This window comes from Anabrus simplex, chromosome 3 (assembly GCF_040414725.1).
Source record: "Anabrus simplex isolate iqAnaSimp1 chromosome 3, ASM4041472v1, whole genome shotgun sequence".
Classification (NCBI taxonomy): Eukaryota; Metazoa; Arthropoda; class Insecta; order Orthoptera; family Tettigoniidae; genus Anabrus; species Anabrus simplex.
Window position 1 is genome coordinate 479411471 of NC_090267.1, and position 21493 is coordinate 479432963.

The following is a 21493-nucleotide window of genomic DNA, read 5'->3' on the forward strand; positions in this document are numbered from 1 at the left end:
CAGTAAATTTACCGACACGAAGCTGACGTTTTTGAGCACCTTAAAATACCACCGGACTGAGCCAGGATCGAAACTCTCTAGTTCAGGTCAGAAGGCCAGCGCTTCAACCGTCTGAGCCTCTCAACCCGGCCCAAGGTGTCGATGTCCATAGGAACTGAAGATTTTAATTCCATCTGCTCTCTATGATTAGCGGACACGTCTCATCGACGTGAGGACACATCGTTAATGAAGCAGGACGTTCTTTCTTCATGAACAGTGAGCGCGTGAGTTGAAGAACGGAATCCGGGACATAGGGCCCTGATTGTGATACATTCACTGAGTTAATTAGCAATATTACTGGCATTGACGTATAAGAGGAAGCTCTCTAACACAACACGTGTGTCATCCCAACAGATGTGTGGCATGGGAAGTTAGCACGTGTAGAATTTCGATATGGTTATTAGCACTGTTTCGCTTAACTACCTGAGGCGAAGTGGTTAGTGATAATTCATATTCGTAATTAAGCGACACTCCTGGAACTGAAATCTCCATATTATAAAGCTCATTTTATAGGATGACATCTGAGGAATTATTTCTTACAAGACTTATAAACATTAACTCCCCTTTCAAGTGGATAGTGTGAAAAAAAATTCTCTTGTCTGGATTTTCACAAAATTTCCTATTCTTTGCCGATACCTTCATTTTTCGAACGCTCGGACCTCTTTATCTTTATACTTTCTAATTGGCGTTAAGAAAGGATGGTTGCCCAATTGTGCTTCCTCTCAAAATAATATTCACTACACCCGAGGGGCCTCTTTCGACCAGCAGGGAAGTGGACGTATTCTACCGGCAGAGTCAAATTAACAGACGTAGATGGTTATTAATTTAAATGAATTCACGGAAAGAAACTTAAATGCTAATAAGTTTAAGATAATATGAAAGGGTATTATTTGTGTCTGAAAAGCATTCAAACCGACCCCGTATCACGAAACGGAACTAAGAGGCAAGCCTACATAGGTCTACATACAATTCAACAAAGCATTTCCAGGTATTTAATTTCATTAACAGACATGTGCAAATAATTAGAGTTACGGAGAAGGTTTATTAGTTATACCGTTTAGAAAGGGATTCTTTATTATTATTATTATCAAAGATTTATTAACCTAAGATAACAGCCAAAGTAACTGACACTGGGGAATACAGGCCTTAATCGTCTCCTACAAGAGGCATGGAATACTCTGGATATATTCTACCTGCCCCACCCAGAGAAGTAAATTTCATCCAAGCACTTTACAACAGTTAGCAAGCTTACGAGTTAGAAATACCTGCATTATCATCACGTGAAACGCTTGGAGCATTACTATTAAAGAAATAATCCGTGATGAAGATCAAGGCTAGGCTATATCCACCGGCGCAGTGAGCAAAACCCACCGCGATCTCCTCACACGAAAGGAAACACAGACGTTCCAAGGTTGCTCTGTATGCCTGGTTATTAACGTCACCATCAATTGTAGCGTTCACAATGCTAAACACGGCTCCTTCCGCTTCGTACAGCTTTACAAGGCATTGCAAGCTGCAATTAAATTGCTTACTATCTTACGATCTCTTCTCATAGCGTGTGGAATGGGAGTGGTTCCAGCTCTACAATATTTAGTCTGCTAATTATATTCGACCGGCTCATTCTGATGCCAATCACGAATCGGTCATGAGAGAGCAATCACTGCAGTATTATTCCTAATGGTCTCCGCCCTCGTCTCCAGAATTAAAAGTTTTCATTTAACCAGCTGCATTTCCTCAACAGATATCACTTTGGAATGTTTCAACGTTTATGTATTATATTATAAAAGTTAATGTCATACTGCCATAAATTATAGGGTAATTACCAGGCCCCGCGATTTTGATTACCTAATAAATACTAAAGAAGTATTAAAATCATCAAAAAATGACTTAAAATGAGCAAAGAGATGACCAAAAGATATGAAGAAAAAATTAAAATATTAAAGATATTAAAAATGGACATTGTATTCATTACGGTGCCTCTAATTCGTAACGGAGTTTATACAAATTATAAATATACACATTAATAATTATTTATTTATTTATTTATTTATTTATTTATTTATTTATTTATTTATTTATTTATTTATTTATTTATTTATTTATTTACTTATTTATTTATTTATTTATTATCTAAAGCTAGGTTTCACTAACAATTTTGTGAATTACCAAGAACGGCCACAGTGTGTTCTAGCTTGGATATTTTAGACAGCAATTTTGAAAACCAGTGAAATTTACAAGATATTTCCGGACAAAACATCCAGTGCATGAACATTTTTAAGCGTCACGAGTAACAGTTGAAAGCGAAGATCAAAATCCTAGCATGCTGCATTTCCTGGGAAAGTACTAAGAGCTTCCTCAGAAGTTTTTACTTGTATCATTTGCTATCACAGGCCACTAATAATTAATAATATTATTAATTAATTAACATAGACACAGTCAATGTGGACTATGGCGACACAAGCAACCTGCCCCTCTTTATTATGCTTACACCTCTTTATACACATTTTAATCAAAGGCTTTCCAGCGTCATGCTCTTATTCAGCCATTCTTCCGCAGAGATATTCAGCGGTTTAGGTGATCATTTCTCTGGATCACCCCTCATCCCCTCAAATTTCCTCCTAAAGCTTGTCCTCTCCACATAATGTATTCTGGTCTTACATCATTTACCCGCGTATATTTGTGCACCTCGTTCAACCAGCAGGCATACGATTTCCATTTTACCTGGAAAGTGAGGAATTTGTACGCCAAACTCTCCGCGTTTATTCTCTTGAGATGAGCGTAAATCATTGACCTTCGTCTTTTTTTCATAGCGGTGGCGATATTTGTCTGACCTCATGCGGAGGCCAAAATACTCGGACTTTTTATTATTATTAATACACCATCATGAGATAAGATTAGGGTCAAAGCAGAGAGGGGCTGATGTAAACTGTTTGGCCTTCGCTGATGATATAGCAAACCTCTCTAGAAGTACAGAGACTTTCTTAGAGCAAATTTACCTTCTGAAAAAAATAGCAGGAAAAGTTGGATTTCAGATATCTTTTCAGAAGACTAAATTAGAGATTCATCCAGAGTACTAAAATACAGAATACGGGAAAATAAGAAAAGGTTAAAACTTTTAAATATTTAGATGAAATAATTCAGCTTAATGGACTCTATAAAGAAGCAAACAGATCAAGAAAAAGAAATCTGGAACTAGAATACCAACTCCTTACAGCTACCTACAATAAGAAGAATCTCTCAAGGAAAACTAAAATCGGAAACTATAACACGGGAATTAAACCAGAGTCTGTATGTCACAGAATGCATGTTCTGGGAAAATGAAATATCTTATGGCCTCTGGCGAGGCCTGGTGCAGATCTTTTGATTTGACTCCCGTAGGGGACCTGCGCGTCGTGATGAGGGTGAAATGATGATAAAGACAGTCATGTTCTGTTTGAAATCCGGTGAAATAGAAGAGATAAAGCAAAAGGACAGAGAATTATTGAAGAAAATCTGAGGACAATTGAAAATGGGGGAAGGCGAGTGTAGAAATAGGAAGGATAACGATCTGCACAAGTGTGAAGAAATCGGAAGGGTGTCAGACACGAGCAGAAAGAGGAGAATTCAATGTTTTTGTCACATAATGAAGAGTGATAACAAAAGATTGACAAAACGATTGTTTACAAGAGACAGAATGACAACCGGAGGATCCAAGGGGTAAAAAAAATGAAATGGCAGTGTTTGGAATAACAGGCGATATAATACAAGATAGAACAACTTTCGAAATTCATTGATACAAAATTTTAAATATTTCCAATTTTAAGGAGAAGAGGAAAGGTAATAATAACACCTGGACACAAAAGAGGAGGAAGCAGCAATGTGAAAGCATGAACAACTATTGGAACTCAAGAACAGAAGGATCAAGATGAATGCAGTGGATTACTTTCCGTGATGATCAGATGGCCAAAATCAAAAAGAACATTATTATTATTATTATTATTATTATTATTATTATTATTATTATTATTATTATTATTATTATTATTATCTGATTTTTTTACGATTTTCGTACCAACACAGATAAGTCATATGGCCACAATGGGAAGTTAAAAGGCTAGGAGCGGGATGGAAGTGGCCGTGGGTTTAATTAAGGTACACCACCAAAATATGCCTGAAAAATGGTAAACCACGGAAAATCATCTTCAGGGTTGCCGACAATGGGATACGTACCCACTATCTCCGGATGCAAGCTTACAACTGCTCGGCCCTAACCGTACGCCCAACTCGTTCGGTATTATTATGATAATAATAATTATTATTATTAACAGTAGTTCTCGTGAGCTGAATTCTTGTGCGATCTAATGAGTAGTGAGAGGAAGGGAAGGCTAAAAGGGGGATGCAAAATGTTTACGCTCTTGAAGGGGGCGAGACATAAAACACACGCAGAGGACTGGATTAAGGGATCAGATAAAATTAAAGTGAACTTACCCATTCTTACTGGAGGCACGGAATGAAGGTCGCACAGCCTGAGAGGTCCGAGTTGTACGCGAAGATCCTGCTGATGACTTCTTAGTGCCAGTAGGGATGATCTCTTGCTGTTTGCGGGATGCTGAATTGTGTTTCCTGGAACTCCTGCCCGCAGCAGGTGCAGAGCTGAATAGAGCTTCCAGTGGGAGGGCTACTGTTTCGTCGTGTAGAGATCCGGCGGGGGTAGGTTCGAGCGTGGGAGGGCGGTTCTTATGAAGGGACGGGGCGGCTGTCTTGAGAATACGCGGCGCGGATGACACGGCAGTCGGCTTGGGTTTCCCATGGGGCTGTAGAACATGCGATGAACTGTGGAGCACTTGAGCGTATTTACCAGAGATGTAAGTACCGAGTACTGTGGTCTCATGGACCGTCGTGACGCCATCCTTCACCACAGTGCCTCCAAGCTTGGTCACCACACCTGTGGGGCGGTCATCCTTTCCAGAGGTCACCACATTCACCTTGGAGCGCACCTCAGCTGTTTGACGGGGCTTCAAATGGAATTTAGAGTTGGGTCTAAGGTTGATTACCTGCACAGAAAGAAAAACACACACTATTAAATTTGATCCTTTGTTATGACAGATCCACATAAATTTTCCTTCTCGGTAAAGAAATTCCATATTCTGAATGTGATCGGGATCAGATACCGAGAAAGAATTATTGTCTACAATATGTACAAAATTCAGGGTGCAGGGATATGAAAGGGAAGAAGCAATCCAGAAAAGAGTGAGGGAAGGTTACAGTGGGGGTCCTCCCATTTTCAATCATTACGTAGAACTGATGATATAGGAAATTACAGAGGAATTTGCTATGGTAATCTCAATCCAAGTAGAGGAATTCGAAACTTTGAGATTTGCCAATGATATTGTTATTTTATCTGAGTCTGAAGATGGTCTGGAGGAAATGATGAACGGCATGGTGAAAGAGTATAAGACGAAATATATAAATAAATAAATCTAAAACAAAAGTAATGGAGTGCAGGCGGACAAAGGCAGGTGATGCAGGAAATACTAGGTTAGAATATGTTTTAAAGGAAGAATAGGAATATTGTTACCTGGGTGATAGAAAAACGAATGGTACCAGAAGTAAGGTGGATATCATAAAATGCAGACTAGCGCAATCCAGGAAGCCCGTTCTTAAGTAAAGACATATGCTCATTTTTGATATTGATGTAGGAATTAGAAATATTTTGAAGAACCTTCTCTGCAGTGTGGTATTGTCTGGACATGAATCATGGTCTATAACTGGCCGAGAAAAAGAGAGAATAAAAGGTTGTAAAATATGGTGTTACCGTTACATAAGAATGCTTAAGGTGAGATGGATAGATCGAATCGCGAATGAAGAAATACTGTATCTAATTGGTGAGAGGAAAGCGATTTGGTGAAATTTGATAACAAGAAGAGATAACACAATAGGACAAATTCCCACCCAGGATTTGATCAGGATTTGAGGGAATTTTAGGTCATAAGAACGGAAGGGGTAGACAAGCAGATTACAGTAGATGTAGGATGTAGAATTATGCAGAAATGGAAAGGTTAGCATAGGATAAGATGTCATGGAAAGCTGCATCAAACCAATCTATGAACTGATGACCCAAACAACAGCAAAATTGCACCAAAACTAAAACATTATTACCTTGAGGACCTACGAGACTGTTTCTTAGTGGAGTGGAATCCTAAACATAGAAAACGTGGACATTTGTACATTTACGTCTTACAATCAGAATTTCCCCTCTGTAATTTAATTTATCATATAAAACAATATGTACCGCTATCTGACAAGCTCTGTCAAGTCCATGTCCTCTCAGTTTTAATTGCTGTGTTGATCGGGTGATAGTACTTCATCGGTATCACTTTAAGTATCTAGATGATTTTATAATGAATGATCTTCATTGGGGTAACAAGGTTGTAAGTATTTATGGGATAATTGAAAACAAAATAATCGCTTATTGGATTATTTCATTTTATCTAATTATTCGAATAAAATTTCTGACGATTACCATGTAAGAAAACTTATTCGCATCTGGAAGGACACCTCCACTACTTCCAAGACAAAGCTCACCCTCATTCAAACTTTGATCTTCCCTATCGCGACCTACGTAGCAGAAACGTGGACGATAAAGACGTCGGATCGCCGAAGGATTGATGCTGTAGAAATGCGGTGCTATAGGAGATTACGGAGAATACCATGGACAGCACACCGTACTAATGAATCGGTCCTGGAACAGCTCGGCATCAGAACGAGACTGTTGATATTAATCAACGAAAAAACCTCAGATATTTTGGTCATATTGCCAGAAGAGAGGAGGCAATGAAGCACTTATCATAGAGGGAAAAGTCGAGGGACGAAGACCTATAGGACACGCACCGTTACGATGGATGGACCAGATCAATAGCTTGACCAGGATGAGCTTGCAGCAAGCAAGTCCCCATGCCCAAAGCAGAGACTCCTGGAGGCAGATCACCAAAAGGCTTGTCATGTGCCTCCACTACACCCTCACGAACGGTTGGACTCAAAATAGAGACTAAGTTAAATTTAAAAATTATTGCATTTTTCAAGTATTCTGTTGGATCTATGCATTCTTTAAACAAGCTGATAAAAAGAATCCCTTTCCTCGAATTTGAAGAGAAAGATTTAGTTGGTAACGTTGTCATAAATTGTATGACTGGCTTCAGGGTAGTTCTTGTTTAGCAGTTTCATATTTCACTCTTTAAGTATTCTTAACGAATTTCTTTGATCGTAGCTTGAATCATTTCATATTTTAAGTATAATATGTACCGCTATCAGACAAGCTCTGTCAAGTCCAAGTCCTCTAACTTTTAGTTACTGTGTTGATGGGATGATAGTGACTCATGGGTACCACTTTAAGTAAATAGATGTTTATATAATGAATGATCTTCATTGGGGTGATCACATTAACAAGGTTGTAAGTAGTGATGGGATAAATGAATACGAAATAATCGATTATTCGATTATTTCATTTTATTACATTATTCGATTATATTTCCCAATTCGATTGTTCATTTGAATGAATGAGGCAATCGAATAGTGAATATTCTTTTCCATTCAATTATTTTTCCTCTATTTTTTATTATCCATCCGAAACTCCATTGGAGTATATGAGGCAATCGAAAAGCGGAGTTTTCCATAGTAATATTTTATTCGATTATTCATTCGGAACTAAATTCGAATAATAATTGAAACTCATTCGATTATTTTATTCGATTAATTATTCGATAATTTAAATAATCGGATAGAGTTTATTCGACTATCGAATATATTCGATTATCCCACAGATCTCTTCGCGTGATTATTAGGGTACTTAATGGCTGTAGTAAGAATGTAAAGGAGAGGGCATATACGTCTGTGTTAAGACCCCAATTCGAGTAATGTTCCAGTGTATTGGAACGGCACAAAGATTAATTTAGACGATAACTGGAGAAACTTCAAAGCAAACAGCACGATTTCTTTTTGATGACTTCTAACAAAAGAATAGTGTTACAAAAATTTTGTAAACTTTGTGCTGGGAATACTTGGGATTAAGGAGACTAGATATGGCAAATATTCATTTATAGGACGGGGAATAAGTGATTGTAATATATGAAGACCTTCCCGGAATAAGGATGTAACCAGTAAATTTTTGAAAAGTGAAATGTTAGTAGAAATAGGGTGCACCACTCCGCCTCTATGCTGCGGTGTCAGCTTATATTTGAACTTCAAGGTGGTTTGCAACCAGCAGAACTTTGTCCTCCGCGGTGTAAGGATGGAAAATCAGTCAAGATGGTGGAGAGTGCTTGTGTTGGTTCGTCACCAGGTGCAATAGATCATTTAAATAATTTGCATAGACGAAATTACATTCACACTTTGAAATATAATTTGGTAAGTTATTTGGTAAGTCTGCTTGCGTTAATTCTCTACAGATGTCTGAGGAACGCCAGTCTCCTATTCTTCATGGTCTCTGAGATTCTTTCCACCTTCTGGTAAACATCTTGGCTGCTCCGAAGTTTCAATCCGCTTTAAGTTTGGAAATCTCCCATATTTTTTCTGAGGATTCTTCTTTCCAGGACCTCTAACCTCTCCAGATTTTCGTTCATGGGCAGGCAATTTTTAACCAGGGTGTTTTAAAGTTTTAATTTGGAATTCCAGGATAAACATTTTTATTGGTATTGTTGTTATTTATTCATTTTTTACAAGCGAACGGACCACTAATGATCACGCTACAACATCATTTCATTCTCTTCGTGTCCAATACTCCTTCATGCGTTCACTGGCCTGCTTCCGTTGTTCATCCGTCCAGGCTCTACCAGTCTTCTTAGTTCCTCCTGCGGCTTGAACACCTTCCAAATTGTTCACTGTGCTCCTAAACGTATTACTTTCCCTCAGCTGGACTTCCGAAATGCTTAACTTTTCCATATCCTTCTTCGTTTCCTTAATCCATGCTGAAGTGGACTTTTTTCTCCAGAAGTAATCAAATGTATATTTGGTAAGTCTACTTGCGTTCATTCTCTACAGGTGTCTGAGAAACGCCAGTCTCCTATCTTTCATGGTTTCTGAGATTCTTTCCACCTTCTGGTAAACATCTTGGTTGCTCCGAAGTTTCAATCCACTTTCAGTTTTGAAATCTCCCATAATTTTTCTGAGGATTCTTCTTTCCAGGACCTCTAGCCTCTCCAGATTTTCGTTCAAGGGCAGGCATTTTCTTTTGACCACGGTGTTGTAATGTTTTAATTTGGAATTCCAGGATAAGCACTTCTTATTATAGATGTTTCTTTTCAAGTCGTATGCTCTCTTTTTATTCCATTCTCCTGTTTGGTCTCGCCAAGTTATTTCAACTTCCTGACCCTTTCTAACTCTGTTTACAGGAATTTTGCTCCATCTTTGATGTTCATAATGAATTTGGTCTTTTCTGCTGAGATCCTCAGTCCTGCTTGGCCGGCGATTCTTTCCAAGAGGTTAATCTGGATAGTTGCGACCTCTGGACTTTCTGATAGTATTTTTATTATTGAAGTAATATTACTCGTATTTGCTATCATTTGTGTCGGAACTGCAAGAACATGATTTATATTCCGTCTTATACAAATGTAAGACATACTTGCAGATTATTTTCCACTGTATTACTTCCAAATCATACATTATTTTTAAAACTTAATTTATAACATTAAAATATTTTTAATATATGAACTCATTTGTACACTTGAATATGCAATTGGTTCAAATAGTGTACACCATAAAATAGACCACGAAAATAATTTTCCTCTCTACTGAAAAATTGTGATTTATTGGTTACATCCTAATTCCAGGGAGGGCTAAATTTAAGAAGGGAAATTTTGGATACATTTCCAAGTTCTTTGAAAACGTTTAAGAAAAGGTTTAGCTAAACAGCTGATAGGGAACCTGACACCTGGGTGGCAGCCCTGAATGATGATGATTGATTTTTTCTATAGTTGCTTTACGTCGCACCGACACAGATAGGTCTTATGGCGACGATGGGACAGGGAAGGGCTAGTAGTGGGAAGGAATCGGCCGTGGCCTTAACTAAGGTACAGCCCCAGCACTTGCCTGGTGTGAAAGTGGGAAACAATGGAAAACCATTTTCAGGGCTGCCGACAGTGGGGTTCGAACCTACTATCTCCCGAATACTGGATTCTTGCCGCACCTAAGCGACTGCAGCTATCGAGCTCGGTTGATGATTGATTTGAAGCTATAATGGATAATATTCAAATGTCATCAAATTCTTAAAACGGTAACGAAGTGCCGATTAACCAAATTCGTATTAAAATTTAATTTTAATTGCCACAATTTAGTCTGAATTATTCCCTTCAAATATCGTGTGAGCTGCTGTATTAGAATATCAGAATCAATCCCTCGTTCCAGAAATAATGACTGTACTTATCACACTCTAGGTGCAAAGTAAAGAACCATATCATTGTAAATGCAGATTTAGCCGCTCGTGATTCCACTGCTATTCTCGCTTAGTGTGAGTTAGCTTGACTTTGTTATTTAAATTTACCGGAAAGAATTATTAGGCGACACTTCTCTCTCCTTCTGCAGCGCAGCCGATTATGGATTGAGCTGAAGTGACGTCGTGCATCTGGGAGTAGCGGCTGATCATTGGCTAGTACAATACAGTCGATGACAGTGGTGTCAGGTGAATACCAATGACATCAATAACCTCACCTCAGTTCGCATATCGTGCGAGCTGATGTATTCGAGGGAAACAAAAGGTAACTTAATCAATCGGCACTGAGGACAGTACTCTTCTAACTAGGCGTCAGATATCACCCTCAGCACACTCTGTCTTCCTTTCATGTCTCGATCAGCATAGCTTAACGTTGTCCTAGAAAGGTTCAATAGAACATGACCTTTAAATGCACAATTTATATGTCCCTCCGAATATTTTTCTTTCCAGAAGTGATACATAATCATAGGAATATTTTCAGAAATTTTTGTTGAATAAAGTTCAAGAAAGATCTAAGTAAATGTATCCGCTATGCTTAAAAGTAAAGAAGGCTTTCGCCCTACTTGTTTAACGTCGCACAAACATATAGAAGTATTTCGCCGACGGATGGATACCAACGTCCTGTAAGGGGACGAAACTAACAGAGCTGTACCTTATTCGAGGAAAAATTCCTTAATGCCTGAGTCTCCTATAGACAAACGGATGTTAACCCTTCACCATCCGGATACAATGATAGGTATATTAACAAGTATGCGAGATCTCTTTAAAGTCTCATTGTTAAAATTTTATTTTCGGTAGTAATAGGTTAGAATGCAGACCTACTGATGCGAGTAACACGTCAGTTCATCCTGCACAACGATTATGCTATGAGGTTTGTGTATACGTTTGGGGTATGGCCCAGCATAACTCCTAAAATATATGTTACTCTTGCTACATTACCGAAGAACGGGCTAGTCGACATCACTTCATATTAACGAAATAAGTTTGAATTCTGCTCTGTTACTGCATACAAATACGAGGTCTTTTAATTACGTTTTTGTTAATTATTGATCAGTAGGATCTAGTTCAACGAAATTCACAATACCAAAGCGAAGAATTGAAAAGATTAAGTAGAAATGTTTATTAAATATTATGTAAAATTAATTATAAATTGTACATTATAGCATTTGCATTACACTGTAAGATTCCTTTATGACCAAGTGAAACGTTCAGTACATTGTCATAAAGAAAATACACATTATTACTTGAATTTGTACCATTCTTTATTGAACATGGATTGCAAACAGTTTAGATCACCCGGGTTCTATCTGAACACACATATTCAATAAGTTGGTTTTCGTAACGGGCTGCGTGATTTTTGTGTCCCAAAGGACAGTATATTAGAATTCTAGCGACGAATGATTACAAGGCCGGACGAGTCGGTATTGACAATTTTCTAAGTAAGAGAATATTCGCTTGGTCTGAACGACTGGACCCGGGTAGTATTGGAGTAAACACGTGGTATTTATTATTACTGAACGTCAAGAAATTATTGCCTTCCGGACATTACCTCACAGTTTAAAGGTAGTACAAGTCATTTGATCTCCCAGATAGGTGGTTACAAAATACACAAAGGTATTATCACGAATCTAGTCCACCTTGTGCGTGTTCTGACAGGCTTATAAATAACCATTACGTCTCACTGTCAACAACGTGTTTTAAAATCATAACCTTCGGCATGAGGTCTGGTATTCTCATACATTGCCTGTCACGTACATGTTACAGAACGCCAAGTTGAAAGGTCAGAACAATGCATTTGTTACTCGTTATTCATCTTGTACAAGACATTAAGATTCAATGAATACTTGTTGGAAGCTGTCTAAACATGAAGGTAACTCAAACAAATATTCAGCGAATGGTTTCCTTATCATCGAGCGATAATAAAGAAGACTTCCGGAAAGGCACGTGGCCCTAGGGTTAACTCAGTCTATACCAGGAATGAGTGCCAGGGAAAACCCCGTGGAATTAGTATTCAGTAGCAAAATTCCGGCAGGCTGGAAGAACTGGATGGAGAGGAAAGGGGTGTGCTGTATGATAGAAGAGTGCTTTTCAGCCAGGCTTAAATCACAAGAGTCTGGATGACTAAGTATTAATAGGTTAGACTACAAACTTACTCAAGTACATACTAGTCCACACGATGATTCTGCTATGAGATTTGCATAAACATTACGGGTTCGTTCAATATTATTTTAACAAGTTGCTTTACGTCGTACCGACACAGGTAGGTCTTGTCGCGACGATGGGAGAGGGAAAAGCTAGCAGTATGAAAGAAGCGGCCGAGGCCATAATTAAAGTACAGCCCCATCATTTGCCTGGAGTCAAAATTGCATTGAGAAACGTCGTAATTCCTTACATCAGTAGGGTTTGAATGCACTATCCCCCGAATGCAAACTCACAGCTCCCTGCCTCCAACCGCACCGAGAGTTCGGTTTGGGACGATCGTATACTATTCTGCATTGCGTAAAGAAAGAGGAAGCTGGCTTAATATTAAATACCAGATTCAACTATCTGTTCAAAAAAATGCTTAATAACGTACACATACATGTTTGCCTACGTATTTTGTCTATTTATACACTACATTGACGCCACTGCCTACAAAAGGAATGTTTCTGATTTGGTACTTGAAATTAAGGTGATTGTTGTAAGGTTGATGCATTTTGTTTTAAAGGTAAATTTCCTGTTATCATTAATCAGAAGTTATGAGCAAAAATATGGGAATTGTCAGGAAAGGCTTGAAAATTAAATCATAGGTCATAACCAAGGGAGAAGAAATATAAAATCCTACGAGGGCTAGGTTAGTGTCCATGTGCACCTAGTTGAGTTATGTATTGCTTTTATTTACTTGATCCAGATGTCACTTTCCTCTCTCCTTTATGAACATCGTAGGTTCTTTTTGCTTCTTCCTCCGACCCAAATAGCGTTAGGTGTGCGAGACTTCGGAAATCCTTCAATTCATTTCATTTATCAATACCTGCAAATTTCGAAGATCGGAACAAGTCATTTTTAATTTCTGATTACTGTTAAGAGAAAGGTGCTTCGTGCATTCGTGCTTCCCCGTAAGATATATTCACTACCATCTCTAAAATTCTTGCCGTTAATTCAATGGCACTATATACCTTACCACCCACCCCGTTACAAACGTTTTCCAGAATATATGTGAATTTCAATTCTTTTGGATTTATCCCCACTTTAATTTTAGCGGCGTAATTTCTTAAAGCAGGATTATTGAAGAGAGAATTCAGTACAATTTGCGTCATTGAATATGCCACACGTGTAATATAGACGGGATAATTATAAGGTATAAACACTGTCTGAATTTTAGCACATTCTTAGTCTCCCTTTGTATGATGAAAGGCCAAAGTAGAGTCATTACTTTTTTCTTTTAGGTATAGCTTTACAAACCTTGTCCAACTAGTTTCCCGGTTGTATTATCTAATTTGCAGCAGTAGAGCTATTAAAACCGGTTCATACTAATCTCTATTTCGGTGTATGTAGATATGACCGACAGGTCGACATGAAGGCAAAAGAAAAACTCAATGGATAGATAAAATCAATCATGATTAACATATGACTTTGATCCTTGGAGAAACGTGAGCAGAGCTCATTTATAATACATATGAGGCTAATATTTGCACCCAACAATACCCCTGAGCCGCTTGTATTGGATCAGATAACAAAGTAACATCAACCAATAAGCTACACAATGACGTAGCTGAAAGGTGAGCACGCTACCACAGAGGGACGGAATAAATACCACAGTGACTTTGAACAATACAGGATATGCCAGCGAATACAATTAAACTGCACAGTCCCGGGAGCGAAATTGTAAATATCAAATTATTAACCATACAGTGGAAATTACTCTGTAAATAACTTACAGGATTTTGGTTATGGAATTCTTATTGTACTCTGTGAAATCTCCACACAGCAATGATAATCACCTATACAATGATAAAATATTCTCATTCACATATTTCATTTATTAACTGTACAATTCATCTCATTTTAATGATAAATCCTTCTATTACGATTGCTTTTTCAGGCCGCGCTGGCATGCTTTTCTCGTGGTACTACGATGACACGAACAGTCAGGAATACAAGTCACCGTCATTTGAAGAGCAGAAATTTAAATAAATCATATTTATTTATGTCAGTACCTCTTACATCTTGTAAATTACTAACGAATTTTCTTCCGATTTTCGTTATTTCTTCAGAGAATCATCTGGTGACACTCTGTGAAATAAGATCTTCCAGTGTTTCCCTGTCTCTAAAGAATGTGAAACAGACTGTAATTGCCGATGTTTGTGCTAGTGTTGTACTGCGTTAACAACAATACGATGCTGTGAATATTATAGTTTTTTGCTAGTATGAAAAGTAATGTTCTATCAATCAGAACAAAATTGAGTTAACATAGTAGATAACAGTGTACCTTTGTGAAATGAACATCAAGTAAGCTATACTAGTTTTAATTTTTGTGTATTATTTTCATTGTGTTATTTCAAATCTCGTCTTTGTTAGAATTTATTATTATGAATAGTAAGCTAATTAATGTCGTTCAATTGTATGTTTTTTACCTATTCGGCTATCGAAATGTGAGTGAATTACGGCTGAATCCTCGATACAGCCATAACTCACCCTCTAGAGAAACATTTCTCCCTGTTCCGCCCAATATCTTTGTACCGAGATACAAACTTTTACGGCTAACCAGCTGTTGTTGACGTATTAATACTTGCAGTAAACCCATCTATATCAGGTGAGTGTCAGTACACCTAAACTAACAACAGTGGTCAGTCTATGTATTGTTATAGTTGGTACGTTTTGGGGCTTTGAACACTGAAAGTCGTCACTAAAGCCAGGAAAGTTAGCCAGCAATAGGTTATAATGAAAACTTAATGAAGCAAGTAACAAGTATACTTCAGCCTGTACAACGGGTATGCACTGATATTTGCTTAAACATTAGGAATATGTTCTATCAAAAGATCTAAAGTTTATATTACACTATATATTACATTAATTATGGAGGAACGGGTTAAAAATGAATGTTGGCGCCCAGCGTGTTAGGTATACGTCATGTTAGAACCCCTAGTATTTATGTTACTCTCACTATATTACGAAATCGTGGGCTTGATGGCACACAGACTAACAAAATTAGTATGCTTTTTAACCAGTTGCTGCTAAAAAATCCGATGTCTGGACATCAAATTGTTTTCTTCCGGCTCAGTGATATTAAATCATTGATGGAGGTATCCGTCCCCTCTTTAACGATTCCCTTTTCCCTCATTATACGAGTGACCAATCGCATTTTTCTTCTATTTCGATCATCATACCGGCCAATAGTGGCTATGGATTTCCATCTGATTAAAACAACAACAAGAACAATCATTACCATTGATAGTTATAATCGTCTCACTCAGAACGTTACCACTGGAAAGCTTTTGAATTTCCCGCATTGTTGACGGTGAGGCCTTTCGTGCATCCTTACAAATCACCCGCATGGGCAAGATCGTCGTAGCCAATAAGATAACTATCAAAACAATGGTATAATAATTATAAGTTGAATTGTATTGTTCTTGATATTTTTTGTAGATGTATGGGTATTTTGTTCTAAACGAAAGTATATTCTAAATGTTGTTAAGTTTAGAATGTATTGTGTTGAGTTTATTTGTATTAATTTTTATGTACAGAAATATTATTAGGAATGACTTATATTTCACAATATTTTTTTTCATTTTCAATATGCAAACGAGCACTGGGGTTGTCAATGTTTGTCTCTGTGGTTCGAATACATGGTAGTGGCTTATTTCAAAAATTTAGAATTTGACAGTGTTATTTTTATGTTTTTTTATTTTTGATAGGTGGTTAAGTCTGTATTATATGTTATGTTTTCTTTTTCTTTTTGGGTGTATGTTTTATGGGGATTATGATAAACTAATATATTTTTGACTGCGATTTGTTATTATATGGACTTACTCTTTTAGAGTTTGTATTTGTGAATTAGTAGTTACTGCTAGTGAATCAGTTAATTGTGATTCATAGTATGAGTTCACCATTTATTAACTGTATGTATCGCCGTTTATACGCGAGTCTACATCACATCAGGTACTGTATATATTACTGATCCCACAGGAACAAAAATTTACAGATGATTAACATGACAGCTACATACATCTCTTCTTTTTCCTTGCACTTTGCTTTATGTCGCACCGACACAGATAGGTCTCATGGCGACGATGGGATAGGGACGACCTAGGAGTTGGAAGTAGGAGGCCGTTGCCTTAATTAAGGTACAGCCCCAGCGTTCGCCTGTTGTGAAAACGGGAAACTACGGAAAAACCATTTTCAGGGCTGTATAATTCCCTCACGTGTAATCACTGTAGTAACGTAAAAGGAACAGCAAAACTGAACACTGAAATGATACCAGACTTAAACAGCTGAGCTTGTAAGAAGAATTTCCTTTTGTCAGCCGTAAGGTAGAGAGGAAACTTAGAATGCTATGCAGTCGATTCTGGCGTTCTAAGTAAGTTCGTTCGAATGCGAATTACTATGTGGAAACGTGGGAAATGCCATAAATAACGACAAATAGCGGCGATAATGATCCTGCTGATAACTATGTGGGGTGAAGGGAGGTCCAGAAAAATCAGTGCGGAAGACGTGGAGGTGGAGAATGTTCTGGAAGTTTTATGCAGGGACATTAAACGCGCAGGCACAACAATTAAGTGCACGAATATTTTAAAATACAACCAACAAGCGACAAGTGACAAGTGTTCGAACCCTACTCTCAGCAGCCCTACTCTACGGCTTGCCGTGGTTTCCACTTTTCACACCAGGCTGTAGCTTAATTAAGGCCATGGCCGATTCCCTTTAACTTTTAGGCCTGTCGGTGGGACGCAAATCAAATTGAAAAGAAAAGCCTTTCTCAAGGAAAGAGGTTTGCTCACTTCGATCACTGGTACAGAAATTAGAAAGAAATTTTTGAAGGATCGTTTGGAATATGAAGTTGTATGGAGATGAAACTCGGGCAATTATTATCTGAGGAAGAAGGAGAACTGAAACTTTCAGAATGTGGTATTACAGAAGAATGCTGATGGTGAGCTGGGTAGACCAAATTACGAATGAAGAGAGAACGAATAGAATTGGTGAGAGGAGAACTATTTGACAACATTCAACCAGAAGAAAAGATAAGACTGACAGCACACATATTTATACACCCAGGTCTTGTTCAGTCATATTTTGAGGGAATTTTTGGCGTTAAGAACGGTAGGGGCAGACCAATACATGAATATGACAAGCAGATTAGAGGAGATGGAGGATGTAGTAGTTACGTAGAAATGGAAAGATTAGCAGAAGATAGGGTTGCATGGAGAACTGAATAAAACCAGTCTATAGGCTGATGTCCTAAATAACAAAAACAACTTCCATAACTTAAGAAAAGTAGTCGGTGTTACTTCGTAAATCACTTGTCTCTGAAGATTAAAAAATGTAAGTAATTAACGATGGTAGAAATTACATGTAATTAATAGAACAGCATCCGGTCGTCAAATTTTGCTACGAAGATTCATCTCACTTCTTACACAATTCCGCAGAGAAACGGGACAGTGTTTGGACACGCACTTGCTATTAACTGAAGTGCCTTAAAGACACGTAATTTTCAACTCTAGTTTTAAAAATATCTCCTATTTCCCAAGCCCTACTGCTCTCAGACACCCTGTAGGCATTTGTGCCGGCGCCCAAGGCTTCAAGAACTTAGAGAGTGGAATAGAAATAAAGATTAATGTGAAAACTTAGGAGAAAAATAGAAACATAATGCCTATAAATAATATAGTCTCTAATATTTAATATCACCTGCCATTTACAAATCAATGCCCAAGTGCCATAAGTCTGTCTTCGTGACAATGTAGTAGTAATTGCAGCGAAAATTCCGTGCGTAATTTGATACATCCGGTTAGCTATGGGCTGTGCTCTGTAAGAAGGAACATATTTATTGCACGCGAAGTGGCAGAAATACTTTCCATCGCACCTTTGTCTTTGAGCAATTAATATAGCAATAATTACTTGCTAGTTTATACTCTTGATCCTCTACAAGGCCGGGCATACTTATTTACATGTCAATTAAAGTACCGTACCTGGACAATTGTGCATCTGTATGAGAAACCATAAATTCAGATGTGCTATTATATAGTTCTTTCTGAGTTGCAAAACTACTTTGACGTGAACAACAAGCAACACCTTGATGACGTTCCTTTTCTGCTAGTCATTTTACCTCCCAGTAACTACGGGATATTCCATGTAAAGCCCAAAGATAAGTTGCAAAACGTATACTTGGATTTTTTAAAATACTACATTTAAAACAGATGTAGAGAAGGTTTAGAATCAACATTACGTAAATGATATATTCCTAAGCGTAAGAGCGCTCACAAAGAGAAAAAAAGACGCAAAATTACCACACTGCAATTAAATTGGCATAAGATATCCTGTGTCCACTCAGCTCTTGCTTCCTTAAAGCAAAGTTGGTACGAAAATAGAGCGATGCAAAGAGAGTTTCGTCCGGGAGCAGACCCTTCTAACAGAATACTGTTGATCGCAACTGCGACCTCACTGCATTAGCTTCACTGCACCTTGATTCAATCCCTCAAATCCAAGAATTCTAGAAAATCCAGTTTGCCCAATCTTTTTGTTGGGTGGGGGCAGAGGGGGTCTATTCCTGCAATAAAATCCTTCCATTCAAAGAATAGTTTACCACTTTGATGAATTTTTCCGACTACATTTTGAAAAGCTTACAGTTAAAAGAATGAACACGTGAAAACGGAGTGACCAAAATGGCGGGAACATCTGTGAAATGTGTACAAGACGTGCTTTGAAGTTCTATTTACTGGACTATGCTAAAGCTAGTAACTTCAGCAGTGGCGGTACGTGACAGTTTACTCTGGCAAGGCTGTGGGGTCATCTCTTTCCTCCCAATCGGTCCACTTTTCACTGACGAGTATCACAGTATTTTAGATGTATAATAATAATAATAATAATAATAATAATAATAATAATAATAATAATAATAATAATATCTGCCTCTGTGGCGTAGTGATTAGTGAGAGGTGCCATCCCCGGAGGCCAGGGTTCGATTCCCGGCTCTGGCACGAAATTTGAAAAGTGGTACGAGGGCCGGAGGTGGGTTCGGTTCCGACCTCAGCCATCCTGGAAGTGGTTTTCCGTGGTATCCCACTTCTCTTCCAGGCAAATGCCGTGATGGTACCTAACTTCAGGCCACGGCCGCTTCCTTCACTCTTCCTAGTCTATCCCATCTTCCCATCCCCCCTCAAGGTCCCTGTTCAGCATAGCAGGTGAGGCCGCCTGGGCGAGTTACTGGTCATTCTCCCCAGTTGTATCCCCCGATCCAGAGTCTGAAGCTGCACGACACTGCCCTTGAGTCGGTAGAGGTGGAATCCCTCGGTGAGTCCGAGGGAAAAGCCAACCCTGGAGGATAAACAGATTAAGAAGAAGAAGAAGAAGAAGAAGAAGATAATAAACATAATAATACAATAAATAACTGCACTATTTCACTGATCACATCAGAAGCGACAATAATGACACTCACGAAAACAAACAGCGCATGGCGGAATTTCTCTCGTCTTGCCCAGATCTCAAAACATAAAGACGTATTTAGCAGTTTGACCAACCTACAAATCGCGCCGTCACTTTATGTTTACATTTTGAATCTTTGTCTTAGCTTCTTTATAGAAATTAATGTCCGGCTCTGTGGTGTAGTGGTTAGTGTGATTAGGTGCCAGCCCCAGAGGCCCGGTTCTATTCCCGGCTCTGCCACGAAATTTGAAAAGTGGTACGAAGGCCGGAACTGGGTCCACTCAGCCTCGGGAGGTCAACTGAGTAGAGAGGGTTCGATTCCCTCCTCATCCATCGTGTAAGTTGTTTTCCGTGGTTTCCAACTTCTCCTCCAGGCAAATGCCGTGTTGGTACCTAACTTAAGGCCACGGCCGCTTCCTTTCATCTTCCTTGTCTATCCCTTCCAAACTTCACATCCCCCCACAAGGCCCCTGTTCAGCATAGCAGGTGAGGCCGCCTGGGCGAGGTACTGGTCATCCTCCCCAGTTGTATCCTCCGACTCGGAGTCTGAAGCTCCAGGACACTGCCCTTGAGGCGGTAGAGGTAGGATCCCTCGCTGAGTCCGAGGGAAAAACCGACCCTGGACGGTAAACAGATTACGAACGATATAAATTAATTATTAAAATAATCAGTATAATGAATTTATTGCCTTATAAATTGTTTCGGAATTAATCTCTAACAGCAACAATTAATGAAAGACGTAGGGGGAAAAGGCCTAAGTACATCGTAAAGTGGTTGGCGATGTTACTGCCGGCCGGATAGACCACACGCCCATCTGCACTTTTCCTTCCCCTGACAAGCTCATATCGTCTGTCCAGCCTCCTCCCGCACCCCACACACTTGCTTTTATTGCTAGGGGCTTTACGTCGCACCGACACAGATAGATCTTATGGCGACGATGGGATAGGAAAGTTCTAGGAGTTGGAAGGAAGCGGCCGTGGCCTTAATTAAGGTACAGCCCCAGTATTTGCCTGGTGTGAAAATGGGAAAACACGGAAAACCATTTTCAGGGCTGCCGATAGTGGGATTCGAACCTACTGTCTCCCGGATGGAAGCTCACAGCCGCGCGCCTCTACGCGCACGGCCAACTTGCCCGGTCACACACACTTGCTAAACTCGAGGAAACTACTTAGGGCTCTCCTGTCAGAGCCCGACTGCCTCACGACTGAAGAGAAACCATCGTGCTCGCTGAACGCCTGCCACAGTCTGAAAGTGTTCGCCATATTTTAAAAAACTGAAAATCGATATGTCCGCCTCTGTGGTGTAGTGGTTAGCGTGATTAGCTGCCACCCCCGGAGGTCCGGGTTCGATTCCCGGCTCTGCCACGAAATTTGAAAA

At 38.9% G+C, this 21493-nt stretch overlaps 1 protein-coding gene across 1 annotated transcript in view; it reads right to left on the reverse strand.

Moving 5' to 3' along the window:
• LOC136866872 (uncharacterized) overlaps nucleotides 1–21493 on the reverse strand; it is a 167663-nt gene that overhangs the window by 98818 nt on the left and 47352 nt on the right. The window contains exon 4 of the mRNA XM_068226878.1: nucleotides 4507–5072. Within this exon, the coding sequence (XP_068082979.1) occupies nucleotides 4507–5072 (566 nt within the window). The remainder of the gene's footprint in view (nucleotides 1–4506; nucleotides 5073–21493) is intronic.